General features: G+C 31.0%; 1 protein-coding gene across 1 annotated transcript in view; it reads left to right on the forward strand.

Moving 5' to 3' along the window:
* Positions 1-19,496, forward strand: part of LOC308496884 (disintegrin and metalloproteinase domain-containing protein 18-like) — a gene marked incomplete at both ends in the record, with an annotated part of 102,279 nt that overhangs the window by 30,605 nt on the left and 52,178 nt on the right. The window contains 6 exons of the mRNA XM_081046668.1: positions 2,857-2,928; positions 3,134-3,300; positions 4,082-4,163; positions 10,944-11,080; positions 14,259-14,442; positions 15,356-15,451. Coding sequence (XP_080902794.1) covers positions 2,857-2,928; positions 3,134-3,300; positions 4,082-4,163; positions 10,944-11,080; positions 14,259-14,442; positions 15,356-15,451 — 738 coding nt within the window. The remainder of the gene's footprint in view (positions 1-2,856; positions 2,929-3,133; positions 3,301-4,081; positions 4,164-10,943; positions 11,081-14,258; positions 14,443-15,355; positions 15,452-19,496) is intronic.

The raw sequence follows: 19,496 nt of genomic DNA on the forward strand, positions 1-19,496 counted from the left end.
GAGTCTGTATTTGTCTTTGTAACTGACATGTGTCTTTTGAAGGCAGCATATGTTTGAGTTTAGTTTTTTGATCCAATCTCCTACTCTGTGCCTTTTTATTGGTGAATTCAGTCCATGTACATTTAGGGTGATTATTGATATATGAGGATTTGCTCTCATTCTATCTCAGGTTTTCTGGTCGGGCAGTGTCTCCATTGTTTATTTGCTTTTTTGTTGCTGTCTGTTATTTCAGTGTGGTGGCATTCTATTAATTTCTCCTCTGTTCCTTTTTTATGTTATATATTTCAGTTCAGGATTTTTTTGAATGGTTACCATTAAGTTTATGTAAAAGAAAGTTTCATATTAGGCTACTCCATTTTCTTCAGCATGCTTCCCTTCTCCATTCCCTTGTATTGGTTCAGACCTTTACTCTCCTCCCCTTTTGTGTTTTTCTTGTCACAAATTATCCCTATGTAACCTGTGAGTTGATTTCTGCACTGCAGTAGCAAGTTGTCTGTTTCCTCTTTTTGCTTCTTTACCCTGTATGTTGTGTTTAAGTGTATAGTGTCTTTTTGATATGGGGTTGCAATTTCCAGCTTCTGTCTGTCTGTTCATAAAACTACTCATAGTTTTGCATTCTTTTGCTTTTTTGTTTCAGGTCAGATAGAATCCTTCAGTATTTCTTGTAGTGCAGGTAGTGTGTTAGAAAATTCCCTCAGCTTCTGTATGTCTGGAAAGGTCTTTATTCTTCCTTCATATCTAAAGGATATCTTTGCTGGATATATTATTCTTGGCTCATAATTTCTCTCTTTCAATACTTTGAATATTTGAATCGACTCCCTCCTGGCTTGTAGAGTTTCTGCTGAAAAATTTGATGATAATCCAATGGGCTTTCCTTTGTAAGTTACCGTCTTCTTTTCCCTGACTTCCTTGAGAAGGGGAGTGCTAAGAGTCTGAATTCTTGATGCAACAATCTCAGAGCTCCGGATTCCATTCTGCATCTTGTGGCCCACATCTCCCCACTTCCCCTTTTCCTTCCTGTTCTCCCATTTGCCCAACTTGGATAATTTCAGTTACATGCCTCTTAGTCTTGTCTGTCTGATGAGCAGGGAGTTCTTTGTGGAATTATAGCTCTTTAATTCTAGGGGAGATTTCAAGAGGTTTACTTCACTCCACCATTTCTATGACATCATCTAATCATCATTTTTTAATTCATTTGTGTGTGGTGTGTGTGTATGTGTTTGTGTGTGCATGTGTATATTTGACTCTTGGGCAATTTATAATTATATTTGTAAGATTCAAGGTATTTGGGGATTTTCAAGTTATATTTCTGTTTTTCATATTTAGTTTTATTCCATATTAGTAAAAGAGCATGATCTGAATGGTGTAAATTTTTGGAAATTTACACTTCTTTATGTGACTTCTTTATGTCTCAGTATATGGTCAATTTTGTAAATGTTTCATATGCATTGGGAAAGAATTTATTATATTATGCCCTGGTTGAATGCAGTGATCTATAAATATTAATGAGTAAGACATTTTTAACTGCGTTGTTCTCAGTTTTTTCCCCTTTTGTCCTATCAGTTACTAAGAGAGTTTTGTTAATATCTGGAATTACTATTGTGAGTTTCTTTATATTTTATTTTACTTTTTTATTAAAATTTATTGGGATGACAATGGTTAGTAAAATTACCAGATGGTAACGGGCAAGGGAGTGGTAGATGAGGTTAAACGGGGTCAAATATATGGTGATGGTGGGTTTCTTAAATTACCGTATTGTTTCAATTTTGTTTTCCATATTTTGATATGTGTTAGTTCCTGTTAGTCAGGCATTGCTATATCTTCTTCCTTATATTCAGATTGTTCTTGTGAAATAAACCTTTGGAGCTAGTGATCTATTCCAAAGTGAGAAACCATTTAGTACAAGAAATTTTACTTCTATTTGATGATCTTGAGTATTCACAGATTGTTATAAATAAGGATTTTCTTATTTGTGTGTTTTATATTCCATAAATATAACACCTGCTAAATACAGTGCCTTTGTATTAGAAGGAAAATATTTTATCTAGAAGATATTTTTTAATTCATCCAACAGAAATATTCAATTAATTTTATGTTACTTCTTTTATCAATATTTGTAAACAGTACAGCAATTTCAGTAACTGTGATTTCTAAGATTTGGTAGAATTACTTATTTTTTATTTGTAAATTTGACAACTTTTATGGAAATATTAAGCATTTTCCAAATATGACTCCAAAGAACAGATGTATTAATTAAACTCCCAAATAGGAGACCACATCTTCTAAAGAATTTACCACTTACAGAGAGCAATTTCTTGCCTTCCACCTCTCCTCTACATTATTTCATCTTATTCTTTATCAAAACTTTTTGAATCATTCAATCCACATAATTTTTATTTTACATCATTGTGATTTCTATCATTTTCTGTAGATATATTTGAGCATTTTGATTTTTTCATGTATCTTTATTTATTTGCTCTTTGTTATTTACTAAGCATGCAACTGGAAGTATTATGATTCCCTCTGTGTCCAAGAAAATTTCTAGCTCAAGAAATCCTTTTATAGTAAGGAAGAATCTACGAAGTTATTTTAGTACATCTTGATGATTTCAATTATTTCTGCTCAAGAATGTCTTTAAAATATACAAGTTAGAAACTATTTTGAATGCCCAAGTATGATTTTTTAGTTGTTTGTTTCTTTTTATTATAAATGTTATCATCTTTATATTAGTTTGCTTTAAATTGTTTGACAAGTCCTATCTTTTTCCTTCCTGATGTCATTGTGATATATTCCCCATCCAAGAAAATTGCTATTACTCACATTTTTGAAAGAACTGTAAAATAATTTGTTTTTCAGTATGATTATATGGGATCAGAAATGATGGCTGTAACGCAGAAAATTATCCAAATTATTGGCCTTGTCAACACTGTAAGTTTTAAGTTTCTTACATTTATAATTTTATGAAAAGTCATTGAAAATTATTTCTATTCTATCATAACAAATTAATGACCTAAAGGCTTTTAATTAGTTTAATATCCAAAATAATCACTTGAACTTTTTATTCATTTTTATTACTATTTTGATGTAACTATTTGTGTTACTTGAATAAGTATAACATAAATCTTATTTCTAGATGTTTACTCAGTTCAAATTGACTGTGATACTGTCCTCCTTGGAACTGTGGTCAGATAAAAACCAAATTTCGACCAACGGAGATGCTGATGATTTATTAAAAAGATTTTTGGCATGGAAAAGGGACTACCTTATTCTACGGCCCTATGATATAACATTCTTACTTATGTAAGCATAATGTTCTACATTAATAAAGATATATCTATCTATCTATATATACACACATGTATATGTATATATAAATAATTCCATTAATTTGATAATTTAACACATTTTGTGTGTTTTTTCAACTTTTCGTAGGCCCCTTTGGAAATGTTAAATAAAATACAGCTGTTGACATGAAAGTGTAGTTAGAAAATGGTAAAAGAAAATTTTAATGAATCAGTTATATAACAATATAATTCATAGTATATTTTATGTGAAGAGATCTGCCTTTCATGAACGTTTTACGATATCGACTATACTACAGAACACGTTAGCCTTAGCTTATTAATGACAAGAAATTGACACTATTCAGTTAATATTACCTATAATGTTAATACACTTTGTGTGTACTGTTTGACTAAAAGCAACTTGTCTTTTTGGTAATATTTTATTTTTCAAAAATGTTTATCTTTAGGCGAGTCAAGATTTCTTCTTTCACAAATTAAAAATCTCTTTTATTTTAACTTTAGTAGATCAAGATAGTGAGTGCAGAACAAGGGAAACTACAGGTAATTTGAGATAATAAAATTATATCAAGTCTAAGAATTAGGTGAGGAAAGAAAATTGGTTTTAAAATGAATTATAGTTTTCAATAATTTGAGCATTTTGTATAATAGATATTATCCAGATCAAAAGTTGTATGTTTGAAAAACCATTTTAAATTTTGTCAGATTTAATTTAACATGTAAGGTAGTAAATTTTTCTGAATAATTATGCTAATAAAAAAAGTAATGCTATAATGTAGTTACAGGAAACATCCTAAATATATGGGAGCAACATTTGTTGGCACAATATGTAATAAAAGCTATGATGCTGATATTGCTATGGTATGTAATTTTGTTCTTCTTTATATTACTATTTTTCTAAACTTTATATTTTATAAGTATTACTATACATAATTAAGTAGTGTATAATAACTTGATTTTTTGTCTATATGTATATTTAATATTATTTTGTTGGCACATTGTTTTAATCTCAGAAAGTTTATTTAATTATAAATTTCAAACATAAGAAAAATAATATGAAGTATTATGCATACTAATATTTGCATCAGATTTTTTAAGGACCTTTACGTAAAACAAAAGTAAAGCCTCTTGTATGTTTCCTTCAAATTCAAGAAATAGCAAAAATAATGAATTTGTGCTTGCTATTTTATGCATATTTTATACTATTACAAATATATGTATCCATTAACTATACTCATATGTTATTGTACTGCATTGTTCTTATTTTATGTATCATTTCAGAACTATTTTGCACAGCTTTTAATAAGATATGATGAAACATATAACTCGACTACAATTACTTCTTTTAAAAATTTTATTTTATCAAGTAATGAATATACTTATAAATACAAATGGTTTTACAGTACTCAAATTGAAAAAAAAAAAGTAAATCAGTTTCTTGCATAATCTACACCCCTTGAATTGTCTTTCTCATTTTTAAAAACTTTCTTTCCTGACACATAACTTGCTGTCCATTTCTTTGTATTTATTTATTTTTATTTTTAAAATTTATTTACTGTGGTAAAATATATGTAACATAAAGTTTGCCATTTTAACTATTTTTGAGTGTACAATTCAGTGACATTAATTATATTTACAATGTTATACAACCATCACCAGTATTTCCAAAAATTTTCATCACCCCAAATAGAAACTTTATACCCATTAGGCAATAACCCCCCCACCTCTCCTTCCTCCAAGCCCTGGTAATCTCTAACCTACCTTCTGTTTGTATGAATTTACCTGTTATAGATTTGTTATATAAATAGAATCATAAAATACTTGCCCTTTTGTGTCTGGCTTATTTCACTTACCATAATGTTTTCAATGTTGTAGTTTCACGTTGTAGTATATGTGTCAGAACTTCATTCTTTTTTATGGCTGAGTAACATTCCACTGTATAGCACATTTTGTTTATCTATTCTTCTATTGATAAACACTTGGGTTGTTTCTACCTTTGGCTATTGTGAATAATGTTTCCATGTGCATTGGTGTGAAGTATCTGTTTGAATCCCTGTTTTCAACTCTTTTGGGTACATACCTTGAAGTGGAATTGCTGTATTTTTAAGCTACTGTATTTGTTCATTTCTGCTATAATTTCTTTTTAAATAAAACTTTTATTGAAGTACATTTTATAGAGAGAAATTGCACAAATCATTAGTGTATAGCACACTTAATATTGGCCAAGTCAATAAATAGGTATAAATATCACATATATCAAGAAGGAATATTATCAATACTTCAGAAGGCTTCTGTGAATCATGCCTTCTCCCTCTTACCACCCAAAACAAAGAAAACAACTATCATGACTCCTATCAGCATTGGTTACTTTGACCTCTTTTTTGAGCTTTTTGTAAATGAAATAATATAGCGTGTATTCTCATGTCTGCCATTTATTTGCTCAAAATTATGACTGAAAGTTATTCATATTTGTATGTATAAGAATAGTTCATTCATTCCTTTACTCTATATTTTTAAATAATATGCCCATGAAATTTCTTGAGTTGTCAAATTTAGACATAACCTACTGACTTCCTATTATTGAAGTCAGAATTTTACATCCTAATAGCTCATCATATCTACATTCTGCCTCTTTCATTCTTCCCCTATAATTATATTGCTTATTAGAATCATGTTTATTCTCTAGTGAGCCAAATAATGAACTAAGATTAAATTACCACTATTGTATATTTGTTTTTTACAAAATTTATAATTGCATCATACCTCTTTTGCCCAATTTTTTAAAATTATGAATTACCTCTACTTTTTCACATGTTTTGAAAATTCCTTTTTTAAATCCTGGAGACCTTTCTTTTTTACCAATCTATGTTAGACTTTTTTCATAGCTCGTGTTTAAGAATCTTCAATTTTGACTCTTTTGGAGTATGTGTTTGTTTTTTATGACTTGCTTTCTCATTTTTGTAGAATACATACTCCTTAATTTAATGAAAAACTAGATGGACAGTAAATTGTTTGGGAGTTGTATGATTGAAAATATATTTAATTCTTTAAAAAGGGTGTTTGGTTAATTTTAGTTTAATTGTACCTTGGAATTTTAAAGGTATTCTTTTTTGTCATTTAGCTTCTGTTTAGAAATTTTATGCCTTTATTATTCTCATTCATTTGTATGTGGCTTGCTTGTTTTCTCTATGGAAACATTTAAGGTCTTTTTATTTTTGCATGGTGTCTCTTATCATCCAATATGCTGGTTATGTTGAAGTCCTTTGATCTGTATGCTAATTTACTTCTGACCTGAAAAATTTTACTATATTGTTTATTTGATAATTGTTTTTCTTTCCCTTTTCTCTCTGGAACTTTGTAAATTATATATTAGAACATTTTGACTCATCACCTATTTTTTTTCCAATTTTTTTCTTTTTATTTCTGTATTTTCTAATATTACTTAATATTTATGTTTTGGATCAGTCACTCACCTAAGTGTTATCAGATCCATTTCTTACTTATGCCCTGCTCTGATCTATCTCTAGTTTTGTGGTATAGTTTAAAATTAAGGAGGGTTATATCTCCATCTTTGTTCTTTCTTCTCAAGATTGCTTTGGCTATTTGGGATCTTTTGTGGTTCCATACCAATTTTAGAATTATTTGTTCTAGTTCTCTAGTTTTGTGAAAAATGCCATTGGAATTTTGATAGTGATTGAATTGAATCTGTATATTTCTTTGGGTAGTATGGACATTTTAACAATATTAATTCTTCAAATCCATGAGCGTGGGCTATCTTGTCATTTATTTGTATTATCTTCAGTTTCTTTCATCAGTGTCTTACAATTTTTACAGTACAGCTCTTTCACCTCTTTAAATTTATTCCTCGATATTTTTTTCTTTTTGTTTCTATTATAAGTGGGTTTTTTATTAATTTCTCTTTCTGTTAATTTGTTATTAATGTATAAAAATGCCACAGATTTCTGAATATTGATATTCTCAGGATCCTGTGACTTAACTGAATATTGGTATTCTCTCAGTATCCTGTGACTTAACTGAATTCATTTATTAGTTTTAACAGTTTTTTGGTGGAATCTTTAGGGTTTTCTATATATAATATCAAGTCATCTGCAAATAGCAACAGTTTTACCTCTTCCTTTCTGATTTGGATATCCTTTATTTTTCTTGTCTAATTGCTGTGGCCAGGACTTCCAATAGTATGTTGGATAAAGGTAGCGAGAATGAGCATCTTGTCTTGTTTTTGATCTTAGAGTATTGACCACTGGGTATGATGTTATCTGTGAATTTGTCTTATATTGCCTTTATCGTACTGATGTATGGTTCCTCTATACTACTTTATTGAAAGTTTTCATCATAAGTGAATGTTGATGGAAATGCTTTTACTGCATATATTGAGATGGTCATATGATTTTTATTCTTCATGTCGTTAATGTGGTGTATCATATTGATTGATTTGTGGATGTTGAACCATCCTTGCATCAGTGTATGATCCATTTAATGTATTGTTAAATTCAGTTTGCTAATAACTTGTTGAAGATTTTGACATTTATGTTCATCAAAATATAGGCCTGAAATTTTTTTTCTGTGATGTTTTGTCTGGTTTTGATATCAGGGTAATGCTGTCCTCATAAAAAGTGTTTGAAAGCATTTCTTCCTATTCAATTTTTTCTTATTTAGGTACCATTTTGATTTTAACAATTCAACAGGTTATTTTCCCAGTAGATGGCAGTATAGCGTGGTTTTCTTCTCTGGTACTTGTGCACCAGGTTGCTGGTGCCTTGCTGTTGCCAATGTCACTGAGGGAGGGAGTGCCACTGTGGTTATGGACATTGCTGACAGCAAAATTGCAATGATGGCTGTCTCTCTGTGTCTGGGTTGCCTGGGTCTCAGGGCATCACCCTTGTGGTGGAGGGATGGGGAGAGTCGGAGTGTGAGGATGGAGAAGCCAGGTTCATAAGCCTGTAGCATCTGCTACCTGGTTCCCTATGACTGCTGGTGTCATTGTGGGCAAAAGGCTGGACACAGTTGCACTATCTCTCCTGCTGTTATAGGGCTCTCTGTTGGTATGGGCACCACTGCAGCTGGAAGAGGGAGCCAAAGTCCCCTGCAGGCACCAATCAGCTGCTGCCCTTCTTTCCCTTTTTTGAGGCTGTGGTATGAGGGCAAGAGTTGTGGACACTGTCTCCTTTGCTGCTTCCGTATTTGCCGGGGCTGTGGGCTTAGTCAGGGCAGCCAAGGAACGGGGGTTAAAGACCCCATCCTTGTTCCTCTTTCCCTCTACTTCCTCTATGCATTTCAATACACCCACCTTCAGATGCACTGACATGTTGATCTCTCAGGCATCCTAGTGTGTTGATCAGAGGAACCTTTGTTGGGTTGTAGATGTCTCACTAGTTGTAGATTGAAGGAGAGAGACAAAGGGATCATCTCACTCTGTCATGATGCTGATGTCACTTATATCACATTTTCTTTATTAATTCATCCACTGACGAACACATAGGTTGTTTCCATACCTTGGCTATTTAAATAATGCTGCAATTGATATAAAAGTACAGATAGTGATTTAATTTTCTTTGCATATACACCTAGAAGTGGGATTGCTAAATCATCTGGTAGTTCTATTTGTAATTTTTTGAGGATCCTCCATAATGACTATACTAATATACAGTCCTGGGGTATCAGGGTTCCAGTTTTCTTCGCAAACTCACAAACATTTTTTATTTCTTGTCTTTTTTATAGTAGCTATTGTACCTGGTGTGAAATGATATCTCATTGTGGTTTTGATTTTTATTTCCCTGACAGTTAGTGACATTGAGCATAGTTTCATTTACATGTATCTGTTTGTATGTTTTCCGGTCCTTTACCCATATTTTAATTGAGTTATTTGTTTTTCTGATATTGAAATCTAAGAGTTCATTATATATTTTGGATATAACCCCTTATTGGATATGTTTTGCAAATATTTTCTCCCATTCCTCCCATCAAATGCCTTTTCATTGTGTTGATTATATTCTTTGCTGTGAAAAAACATTTTAGTTTGATGTAGTTCCATTTATATATTTTTCGCTTTTGTTGCCTATACTTTTGGTGCAAAAAAAAAAAAAAAAAAAAAAAAAAGAAATCATTGCCAAGATCAGCATCAAGGAGCTTTTTCCATGTATTTTTTCTAAAAAAATTACAGTTTTATTCTTTAATCCATTTGAAGTTAATTTTTTTGTGAGTGATGTAAGGCAGGGGTCCAATTTCATCCTTTTGAACTTCATAGTCTTTTTTTAATCTGCAAGATCTCTAGTGATGTCCTCTTTTTTCATTCCTGTGATTAATTTTTTTGTATAATCTGTCTTCTCTTCCTCTACAGTATAACTAGTTATTTTATTCTGTTGCAACATGTTATACAGGGAATTTATTTTTAAGTGTATAATTATGAAAGTACAAGACTGTTTCCTTTCTCTGAGCTGGCATTAAAAGTCCAGCTTCTTGTTGCTACATCTTTCCCTAAAACCTGATGGTGAACCACATGTCATTTCTTATGTTCTGCTTTGGCTTTAACCTCTTTTCTAATTTTGATACTGGGATTTTCCCTTTCTTTCAAGCCTAGCTTTTATAGGATAACAAGAGACAGTACCTATTAGCTCCTTTTTCCATGTTTCTATATGATTGTCCATGTTTTTATTCATACACATACATGCATATACACACAATCTTTTTTCTTATAAGTATGAATTTTATATACTATAAATTCAATTGATGTAGAAAGATTAGATAAATTCTAAGAATTTTGCTTATAATGATTAAAAGGATGAAAAAAATCACAGTTTATTTATCAAAGTGAACTAATGTAGAATGCCACTCTGCAGGGCCACCAACATTTTACAGATAACTTCTCATTCCTAATTTAATTACCATGGCTGTGCCTATATAACTTCTGTCCTATCATTTCTTCACTTTACTCATTTTATTACAACCTTTGACTAAGTTCCCATGTAAGCACCCTACACCTACTCATATTGCTAGGTCATTTCCCAAATTTTATATCTCAGCCTAAATATCAATTCCACAAATATGTTTTTCTAGTATCCTTAACTAAATAGTTATTCTCCTCAAAATTCTCTATTGGAACACTTCAATTTCTTCAGAGTACTTTTCATGACCTCTTTATGTTTAGGAATTTTGTTGTGAATTTCCTATTTATTTTCTTTCTCCCTTCTATAATATAAGCTCCAGGTGTGGAAAAATTCCATTTCTTTTATACATGCCACTATAGTCCCATCTTCTATCTTAGTGCCCGATGCATATGTATACTGAATTAATATTTATTAGATGGATTATTTTAATGAAAAAGTTGAATAAATGTTTTATATTGATTGTATCAGAATACTGTGTGTGTTTAAGGCTATAACATTTGGGCATGCCAAATTTTAAACCAGTGAAGGTTGACACTTTGGTTACTTTTTACAGAATTTTATGCTTCTTTGTCAATTAACTGGTATGGATATTCATATCAATGACATATCAAAATAAAGTAATATAAATGTGCTAAGATAAAAAGTAATAAAACAAATTTTTGTAGGAACAAAAATGCTCTAATACTTTTGTTTTCCTCTTACATAATGGTTTTCTCTTAAATATTCTTTATTTTAGTACACAGATGCAATAACTTTGGAGGGATTTTCAGTTATTATAGCTCAATTACTTGGCCTAAAAATTGGACTAACATATGATGACATCAACAAGTGTTCTTGTCCAAGAGCTGCATGCATAATGAATCATGAAGTAGTGTAAGGCTTTTTTTTTCTTAATTAATTTCACATGTATATTTGTGAGGTTGCTTACAAAATGCAATGTTTTTTTTATGTTCAACTCCACATCAAAAATTTAAAAGTTATGTTGTACATGATTATCACACTTTTAGATTTATCTAAAAATTTAAAAGTTATGTTGTACATGATTATCACACTTAGATTTATCTAAGTGATACAAGACTCCAGAAATTGTTCAATCCCATGATTAAGAAATATCCACTCAAGGAAACTAAAGGGAAAATTTTAAGTTTTATGAAGACTCTGAAATATTATATAAGCATATGATACTATTGTTGTTTTGGTTGCTGTATCTGTTACTCAAGGCAAAGATGTCTAAAATGACCCTTAACAATATTACATAGTACTGGCAGCTTTGCCTAGTATTTAGAAGGGAAAAAAAAGGAGGAGGAATTTGAAGAGGAAAAAAAATTCCTCATTGACAGATATTGCCATTGCCTAACTACATAAATGAACTGAACAATCAGTATACAGTTGGAACAACAACAGCATCAAAAAAATTCATCAGGATGATAAATCTGGAAAAATGCACACATTAGTATGTGTATAACAGCACTAAGAAAATAGATGACCTATTATAAAATGGCTATTTTTTTCCCAGAAGGGGTTTATAAATTCAGTACAATTCCAATCAATATTTTAGATTATTTTAAAAGGACTTGATAAATTCTATGGGTGGTAATAAAATGGACATAAGAAATATAGACAACCTTTTGAGGAGTATGAAGCGAAATTTATGATCAATGAGAGATTTTTATTGATGGGAGACACTATGTACTATCTATAGACTGATAGAAACAAAGAGAAAGGAAGGGGTCAAAAGATGATGATGTTGCATATAATGACAACTTAAGAGCAAAATCACTGAGTAAATTAGAGAAGACTGGATCTAGTGCGTAAGTAGAGAGGCTAGTTTTTATTAGAGTTGGGTATATACAATTTTTGTGATAGAACGTTAAAAAAGTAAATAGATAAATATGTAGGTAGTTTTGTTAATAGAGCTGATAAAGTTGAGGACAATTTCTTCTGATAGAGAAAGGAGTGTAAGAGCTTTGATAGAAGATGTGAAACACATGTCTTGGAGACTGAAAATTAGAAATGACCTTGGAAACATGATAGGATTGTTGGTCTTTGAAGAGATACTTAGAATTTGTAATCACAAATTTAATACGAATTAAAATATCATGTTTGTTTGTTTTGATCCATTCAATTTCAGCTACCAAAGTGCATATGTAAAGAAAGGGGATAATTGAGTAGTTTGCCAAGTTATTGTCCTTGGAATTCAGAATTAGGCTTGCTGGGGAAGCTGTGTTCTCTTGAAATAATTATTTTTATTATTTTCTCTATCCCAACTTGAAGGCTTTGGATAAGAAAATAAAGTACTTAAAGACAGTTGCCTTAGCTCACTTTATTTTATGGTTATCTTTATGCCAGATGGTAAACTTCCCCAGAAAAAGCCAATCATTTAATAATTACTGTATATATACATTTCTTTTTTGCCATGGCCATCTTTTAAGCAGAGATTTAGAAATGTAAGTTGTTTTATACCCACCTTAAACAAATATTCCAACTTCTAATTAATACGTTTGATTTTCACTCAAAAAAGCATGTGATCCAAATAGAAAATCATCTGAGTCCCTGTCCAATTTTAAGCTAATTTTGTGTAAAAATATATCAGTGCTTGAAGTTTATAGCTTTTGCATGAAATTGGTATGCAAAATGAGTGGCACTGATGCTCATTGCAGAATTGTATACCTGAAACCTATGTAGGTTTACTAACAATTGTCACCCCAATAAATTTCAATTTTTAAAAAAAGAAGGAAAACAAAGTAGTTAAAAGTAATAGAGAAATTTGCTTAAATAATATTATTCCTTGTGATAGTCCTCCAACTTTCCTTTGTTTATCTCATTACAAATGGTTATGTCTGTGAAAACTAAAGCATTTCTCATTTTTTTCACACTCTTCAACTCTGAAACCTTAGCAGTTATATGTTTCTTTCTTTGGAGGCTCAGCAGACAACCCGGGACTTCAGTCATTTCAAATATACGATGTAGCTGTTCAGGTGACACTATTTCAGACATGATTGCTTGCAGTGGTGCTATGCAATAAAAATAAAATGTGAACCACATATGTAATTTTGTAATCTGCATAAGAAATTTAAAAAATCAGATGAAATTAATTCCAATACTATGTTTTATAATATATGTTATTTAACTAAATATATTCAAAATATAATTATTTCAACCTGCAAGCAACATAAAATTTGTTAATTTGATGTTATATTCATGTGTGTGCGTGTGTGTGCATGTGTATGCTTGTGTGTGTGTGTGTCTGTGTGTGTGTGTGTATTGAAGTAGGCTGTGAGAGAGAGAAAAAAGTCCAGGACCACAGCAGTGTTATCAGTCTGAACAACCATAAGAATAAAGTTGCCAGAAAATGAGAACAGTGGATGGAGAAGGATTGGTTGAGATCAGTTGTTCACTATTGTACATAGTATATTTGAAATGTGTATTGGACATCCATTAATCATATCTATTAGATAATCCAATGGAAATATAACTTTGAACATGAAAATAAAGACCTTTATGAAACATTTTAGAACAAAATTTAGGTCACATAAAATAAATTTTAAAAAATACTAATAAAAAAGTACTGTGTAGAATAATAAATATTGAAAATGGAAGTAGAATGTAGGATAGGACACAATTTCAGATAATGTGGTCAAGAAAGACCTCTTTAGGTGACATTTAAGCAGATATTTCACTGAAATTAGAGAAGGAAGCTTTAGCTGTATAACAGAAGAACATGTCTGGTACAGAGAAAGATGATGATTGATAGATAGATAGATGATAGACAGATAGATAGATAGATAGATAGATAGATAGATAGATAGATAGAAAAATTTAACCATTATTCTTGCTGCTTTCCTGGAAAGATACACTTTCAATGTCATTTTTAAATTGTTAAAGATAAGCAATGACAAAGCAAAGTTTAATCTTGGTTGACTTTATCTCTGCTAAAGTACAGTTTTTCATTTGAACTATCTTGCAAATTATATCATTATATATGGAGAATTGTTTAGATGTGGTTGTATTAGCCAAGTTTATTTACCCAGGGAATTTTATTTAATTTTAGGGGTTCCAGTGGTGTAAAGATTTTTAGCAACTGTAGCATGCATGACTATAGATATTTTGTGTCCAAATTTGATGGTAAATGTCTTCAGAACTTTCCAAATTTGCAACCATTGTATCAAAATCAATCAATGTGTGGTAATGGGATTCTGGAACTTAATGAAGAATGTGACTGTGGCAGTGAAGAGGTGCGTAACAAAGATTGAAATTTGAGCACAATTTCTTGTGTTACTAATAAGTAATGGTCATGGTATATATGGGATAATATATTAAACAATGTCTTCAATATAGAACTAAGAAATGAAAATGAGAATAAGATACATGAATCAGTTTCCCAGACCTTTTCAATTAAGAACATACATAAGTCAGAAAACTTGTTTTGCACTAACTGTTCCCAATTATGCTAGAAGAGAGATTTTGAATATATAGACTAAATGAATTCCTTTTTATCCACAACTTATTTCCTGATTCATTTGATCTCAGTCTCTATTTTCTTTAGAAACTTCTGAATTTGGTTCAGATTTTCCCCTGTCTCTTGTGGTTGCAAGAATGTTGAAATATTATAATATTTTTTCTTAATTATTCTCAAACATTCTTGTATTTCCAAGTTTTAAGATGATCAAAATTTTTTTCTATTTGCTCACTTCTAAATATAGGTTTGCAGTCTACTATAGTTTCATCAACCAAATGTTCAATGCATACTATTCTCAACAGATAGGGCCACATATTTAGTCTGTGAAAATACTGTTAATGTATAATATTTAACAATTCCCCTCTACTTAAATGAAATATTATTTCTTCATGATTACTCCCTAGCAGTTACTGCAATTTCTTACCCATCTACAAAAATAACTGAACACTACTTGTTTACATAACATTAAATTCCTACCTAAATTCCCTTATCATCTACCATTCCCCCAAATAACATGGGGATGTAGATACAGCATAGAGAAAATAGTAAAATAGTAAAGCTTCATTGAATTAACAATAATGTATAATTGAAAAGTTGAACACAAGAAAATATTAAATGGAATTGAGATTAAGAAACAAGAGCTGTTAAGTGGTTGAACTAGAATAATATTTCTTCTCATGAAATTGTAGGAATGTCAATTTAAGAAGTGCTGTGATCATAATACATGTAAACTAAAAGGCTCGGTAGAATGTGGTTCTGGACCATGCTGTACATCAGAATGTGAAGTAAGTTTCCAATATTAATGTAAAATAAATTGAACTTTGATAATAGAAAGCTCTGTTGATTGAATTAAGGTAGAATTGATAAAAGGATTGTAGAAGTAATTCAGCAGAACAAAATAGTGCATAAACAATCACACACATATAAGGAAAACTACTATGAAATAAGGAGGCATCTCAAATTATCCTATTGTGTTGAAAACACAGTTTACCACCTTCTAAATTTCAGATAAAGAGTAGAATAATCACATATATTACTATTATAAAAAATAATCAACTCTCAAGGAAATTGTGAACTCAAACGGTAAATTATTAATTGTGAAAAAGTTGTGACATGAATAGCAGACAAAATGTGTAGCATACAGAATATGCAAAGAACTCTCACATATTGATAAGTAAAAGGCAAATCACACACATACACACACAAAGGCAAAGAGCGTGCACAGGTAATTTACATCAATTGAAAGTAGAATTGTTCAATGTGTACACTGGTCTTTTGCAGTAATTAAGATAAACATAAATAAAAATAACAATGCAATATCATAGAGCAGTCATCCAAAGAAATCTTCAAAACAAGAATGTCAGATATTGGCTAAGGAGTGGGGATATAGATCATTTTTGGATAGTGTTTGTGGAATTTTTGAATTGCTGTAACTCCTTTGGTGAGCAATATTTGCATATCTCTGTATAGAGAATAAATTATCAAATTAATTGATCATCATCATTATCTCTTTTATGTATACACCTTAGATTAGAAACATGCACATGCATGGAAAGAAAGCTCAGGAAAGAATATTAATTAAAGAATTGTTTGCAATAGCAAATCATGAATGCAAACTTAATATTTATTGGCACTGGAATGCTTACATAAATTATTGTATATTGTACAAGAGTTAATAAATGCAGGCTAAATATATATGCACTAACATGACATTATCTTCAAGACCTATGTTTGGATAGAAAGCAACTTTCATAATGTAAAAAATATACATATTTTTTAATTAAAATTTGTTGGGGTGACAATGCTTAGTAAAATTACATAGGTTTCAAGTGTACAATTCTGTATTACATCATCTATATATCACATTGTGTGCTCACCACCCAGTCAGTTCTCCTTCCATCACCATATATATTGACCCCCTTTATCCTTTTCTATCCCTCCTCCCTCCTTACCTTCTGGTAACCTCTGAACTGTTGTCTGTGTCTAAGAGTTTTTGTTTCTTTGTTTGTCTTGTTCCTTTGTTGCTTTCAGTTTTATATCCCACATATCTGTGAAGTCATACGGTTCTCAACTTTTTCTGTCTGACTTATTTTGTAAATTATACACACATAAATATCCCATATATTATTTTTAATCAATTTTTTCAATGAAGATACAATGTTTTATAGTAAAATCCTTTTAGTGAATACTTCTGAGTGTTATGACAAATAAATTCAGTCTTATAACTAGCACCCCATAATCAAGGGACGGACAATTTCATCACCACTCACAAAAAATCTCACTGTGCTCCTTTAAAAGTCAATCCATACCTTTACCCACAGACACTGGTAATGGCAGACATATTTTTCACATCTTTAATTTTGATTTTACAAAAATGTAACATAAATTGAATCATACAGTATGTGTAAACATTGTCATTAGGTATCTTAGTATAACATTTGAGATTTAATCATGTTGTGGTGTTTATCAGTAGTTCATTTCTTTTCTTTTCACTGATTAGTATTCCAAGTATCGTAAGGGTGTATCACAGTTTAATATGTTCCCCAGTTGAGTGACATTGGGGTTTTTTTCAGCTTTCAGTGATGAAATACAGCTGCTATAAGAAATATTCATAAGCAGATTTGTATGAACATAGATCTACGTTTCACTAAGATACCTGGAAGTGAAATTGCTGGGTCATATGGTAAATGTATTTTGAACTTTATAGGAAACAGAACCAGTTTTTAAAAGTGGCGATACTACTTTGAATTCCCACCAACCATTTATGAGACTTATGAGACTTAGTTGCTCTGCAAACTAAATGCAAACTGTAAAACTATATAATATGTAGTTTATTTTATCTTTGCTATTGGTTTATTGTTTATACTTTAAAATTCATTTTACTGGTTGTCCCAGAGTTTACAAATCTTTGATTAATAAGTCTGATTTCATATAATATGCCACTTCATGGACAGTGACTTGATCTTATTATATAGCACTACCATATACTGTAAACACAAAATATGTTGTTACTATGTTGGCTCTATATCTTTTAGAGCAAGTAAGGAAAAAAGTCTTATCCTTTAGAGCAAATAAGGAAAAAAATTGGAAAGCCACTTGCACAAGAGTGAAACTAGACTGCTTTCACCATACACCAAAATTAACTCAAAATGGATCAAAGACCTAAATATTAGGCCTGAAACAATAAATTGCATAAAAGAACGCATAAGTACTAAACTTATGGATGTTGAGTTTAGAGAGGGTTTTATGAATTTGGCCTCAAATGCAAAGTAAAAGCAAAATAAATGAATAGGACTATATCAAACTAAGAAGCTTCTGCAAAGCAAAAGGAACCAACAACAAACAAAGAGGCAACCAACCAAATGGGAGAAGACATTTTCAAACAACACTTCTGATAAGGGGCTAATATCCAAAATATACAAAGAACTCGTACAACTCAACAACAACAACAAAAAACAATCCAGTTAAAAAATGGGCAGAGGACTGTACAGACACTTCTCCCAAGAATACATAGAAGTGGCCAACAGATATATGAAAAGATGCACAACCTCACTAACAATTAGGGAAATGCAAATGACAACCACAATGAGATACCACTTCATACCTGTTAGAATGGCTATCATCAACAAGGCAAGTGTTGACGAGGCTGTAGAGAAAAATCCTCATACACTACTGGAGGAAGTGGAAACTGGTACAGCCACTATGGAAAACAGTATGGACTTTACTCAAAAAATTAAGAACAGAATTATCGTATGAGCCAGCAATCCCTTCTTGCTATTGTTTATACTTTTTATTCTTTATACTTTAAAATTCATTTTACTGGTTGTCCCAGAGTTGTCCCACCAAAAAAAAAAATCTGAAAACATCTATCCATAAAGATACATGTACCTCTATGTTCACTGCGTTCATGCTGGCCAAGACATGGAAATAACTAAAGTGTTCTTTGATAGATGATTGGATAAAGAAGATGAGATATATATACTATGGAATATTACTCAGAAAAGATGAAGTACTACCACTCATGACAACATGAATAGATACTGAGATTATCATGTTAAGCAAAATAAATCAGGCAGAAAAATTTGAGAACCATGTGATTTTACTCCTATGTGGGATATCAAACTGAAAGCAACAAATGAACAATACAAACAAACAAATAAAAATTCATAGACACAGACAACAGTTTAGTGGTTACCAGAGGGTAAAGGATGGAGAGAAGGTGATAGAGGAAGGTAAAGGGGGTCAAATATATGATTATGAAAGGAGAACTGACTCTGGGTGGTGAGCCCGCAATGCAATATATAGATGATGTATTATAGAATTGTACACTTGAAACCTATATAACTTTAATAACCAATGTCACCGCAATAAATTTTACAAAATATGAAAATTATAATTAACATAATTTATTTCCTTTCCAGCTTCCTTTTGTAGATTTCTATTTGGTATTCTATTCTGTGTGCCTGAAAAATACCCTTTACTATTTCTTCTAATTTAGGTCTGTTGATGTCTCTCAATTATTATTTTCCCAGGAAACACTGTTTCTCATTTCTCAAATTTATTTTGCATTCATTTTAGAAAGATATATTTCCCAGATATAGGATTCTAGGTTGAAAGAGCTTTTAATCACATTTAGGATGCCATTTCATTCATTTATTACTCATTTTTGTCTCACTCTATTCAGTGTTAAACTGAATTGTAGTGTGTGTGTGTGTGTGTGTCTTCAACATATATAGTGGGTCAGCACTTGGACACGGTGAACTTCTCTATGTAAGGCAATAAATGACTGATTTAGTCAGCATACCATAATTTGACAATAACTGAACTATT

This window comes from Rhinolophus hipposideros (assembly GCF_964194185.1).
Source record: "Rhinolophus hipposideros genome assembly, chromosome: 4".
In the NCBI taxonomy this organism is placed as follows: domain Eukaryota; kingdom Metazoa; phylum Chordata; class Mammalia; order Chiroptera; family Rhinolophidae; genus Rhinolophus; species Rhinolophus hipposideros.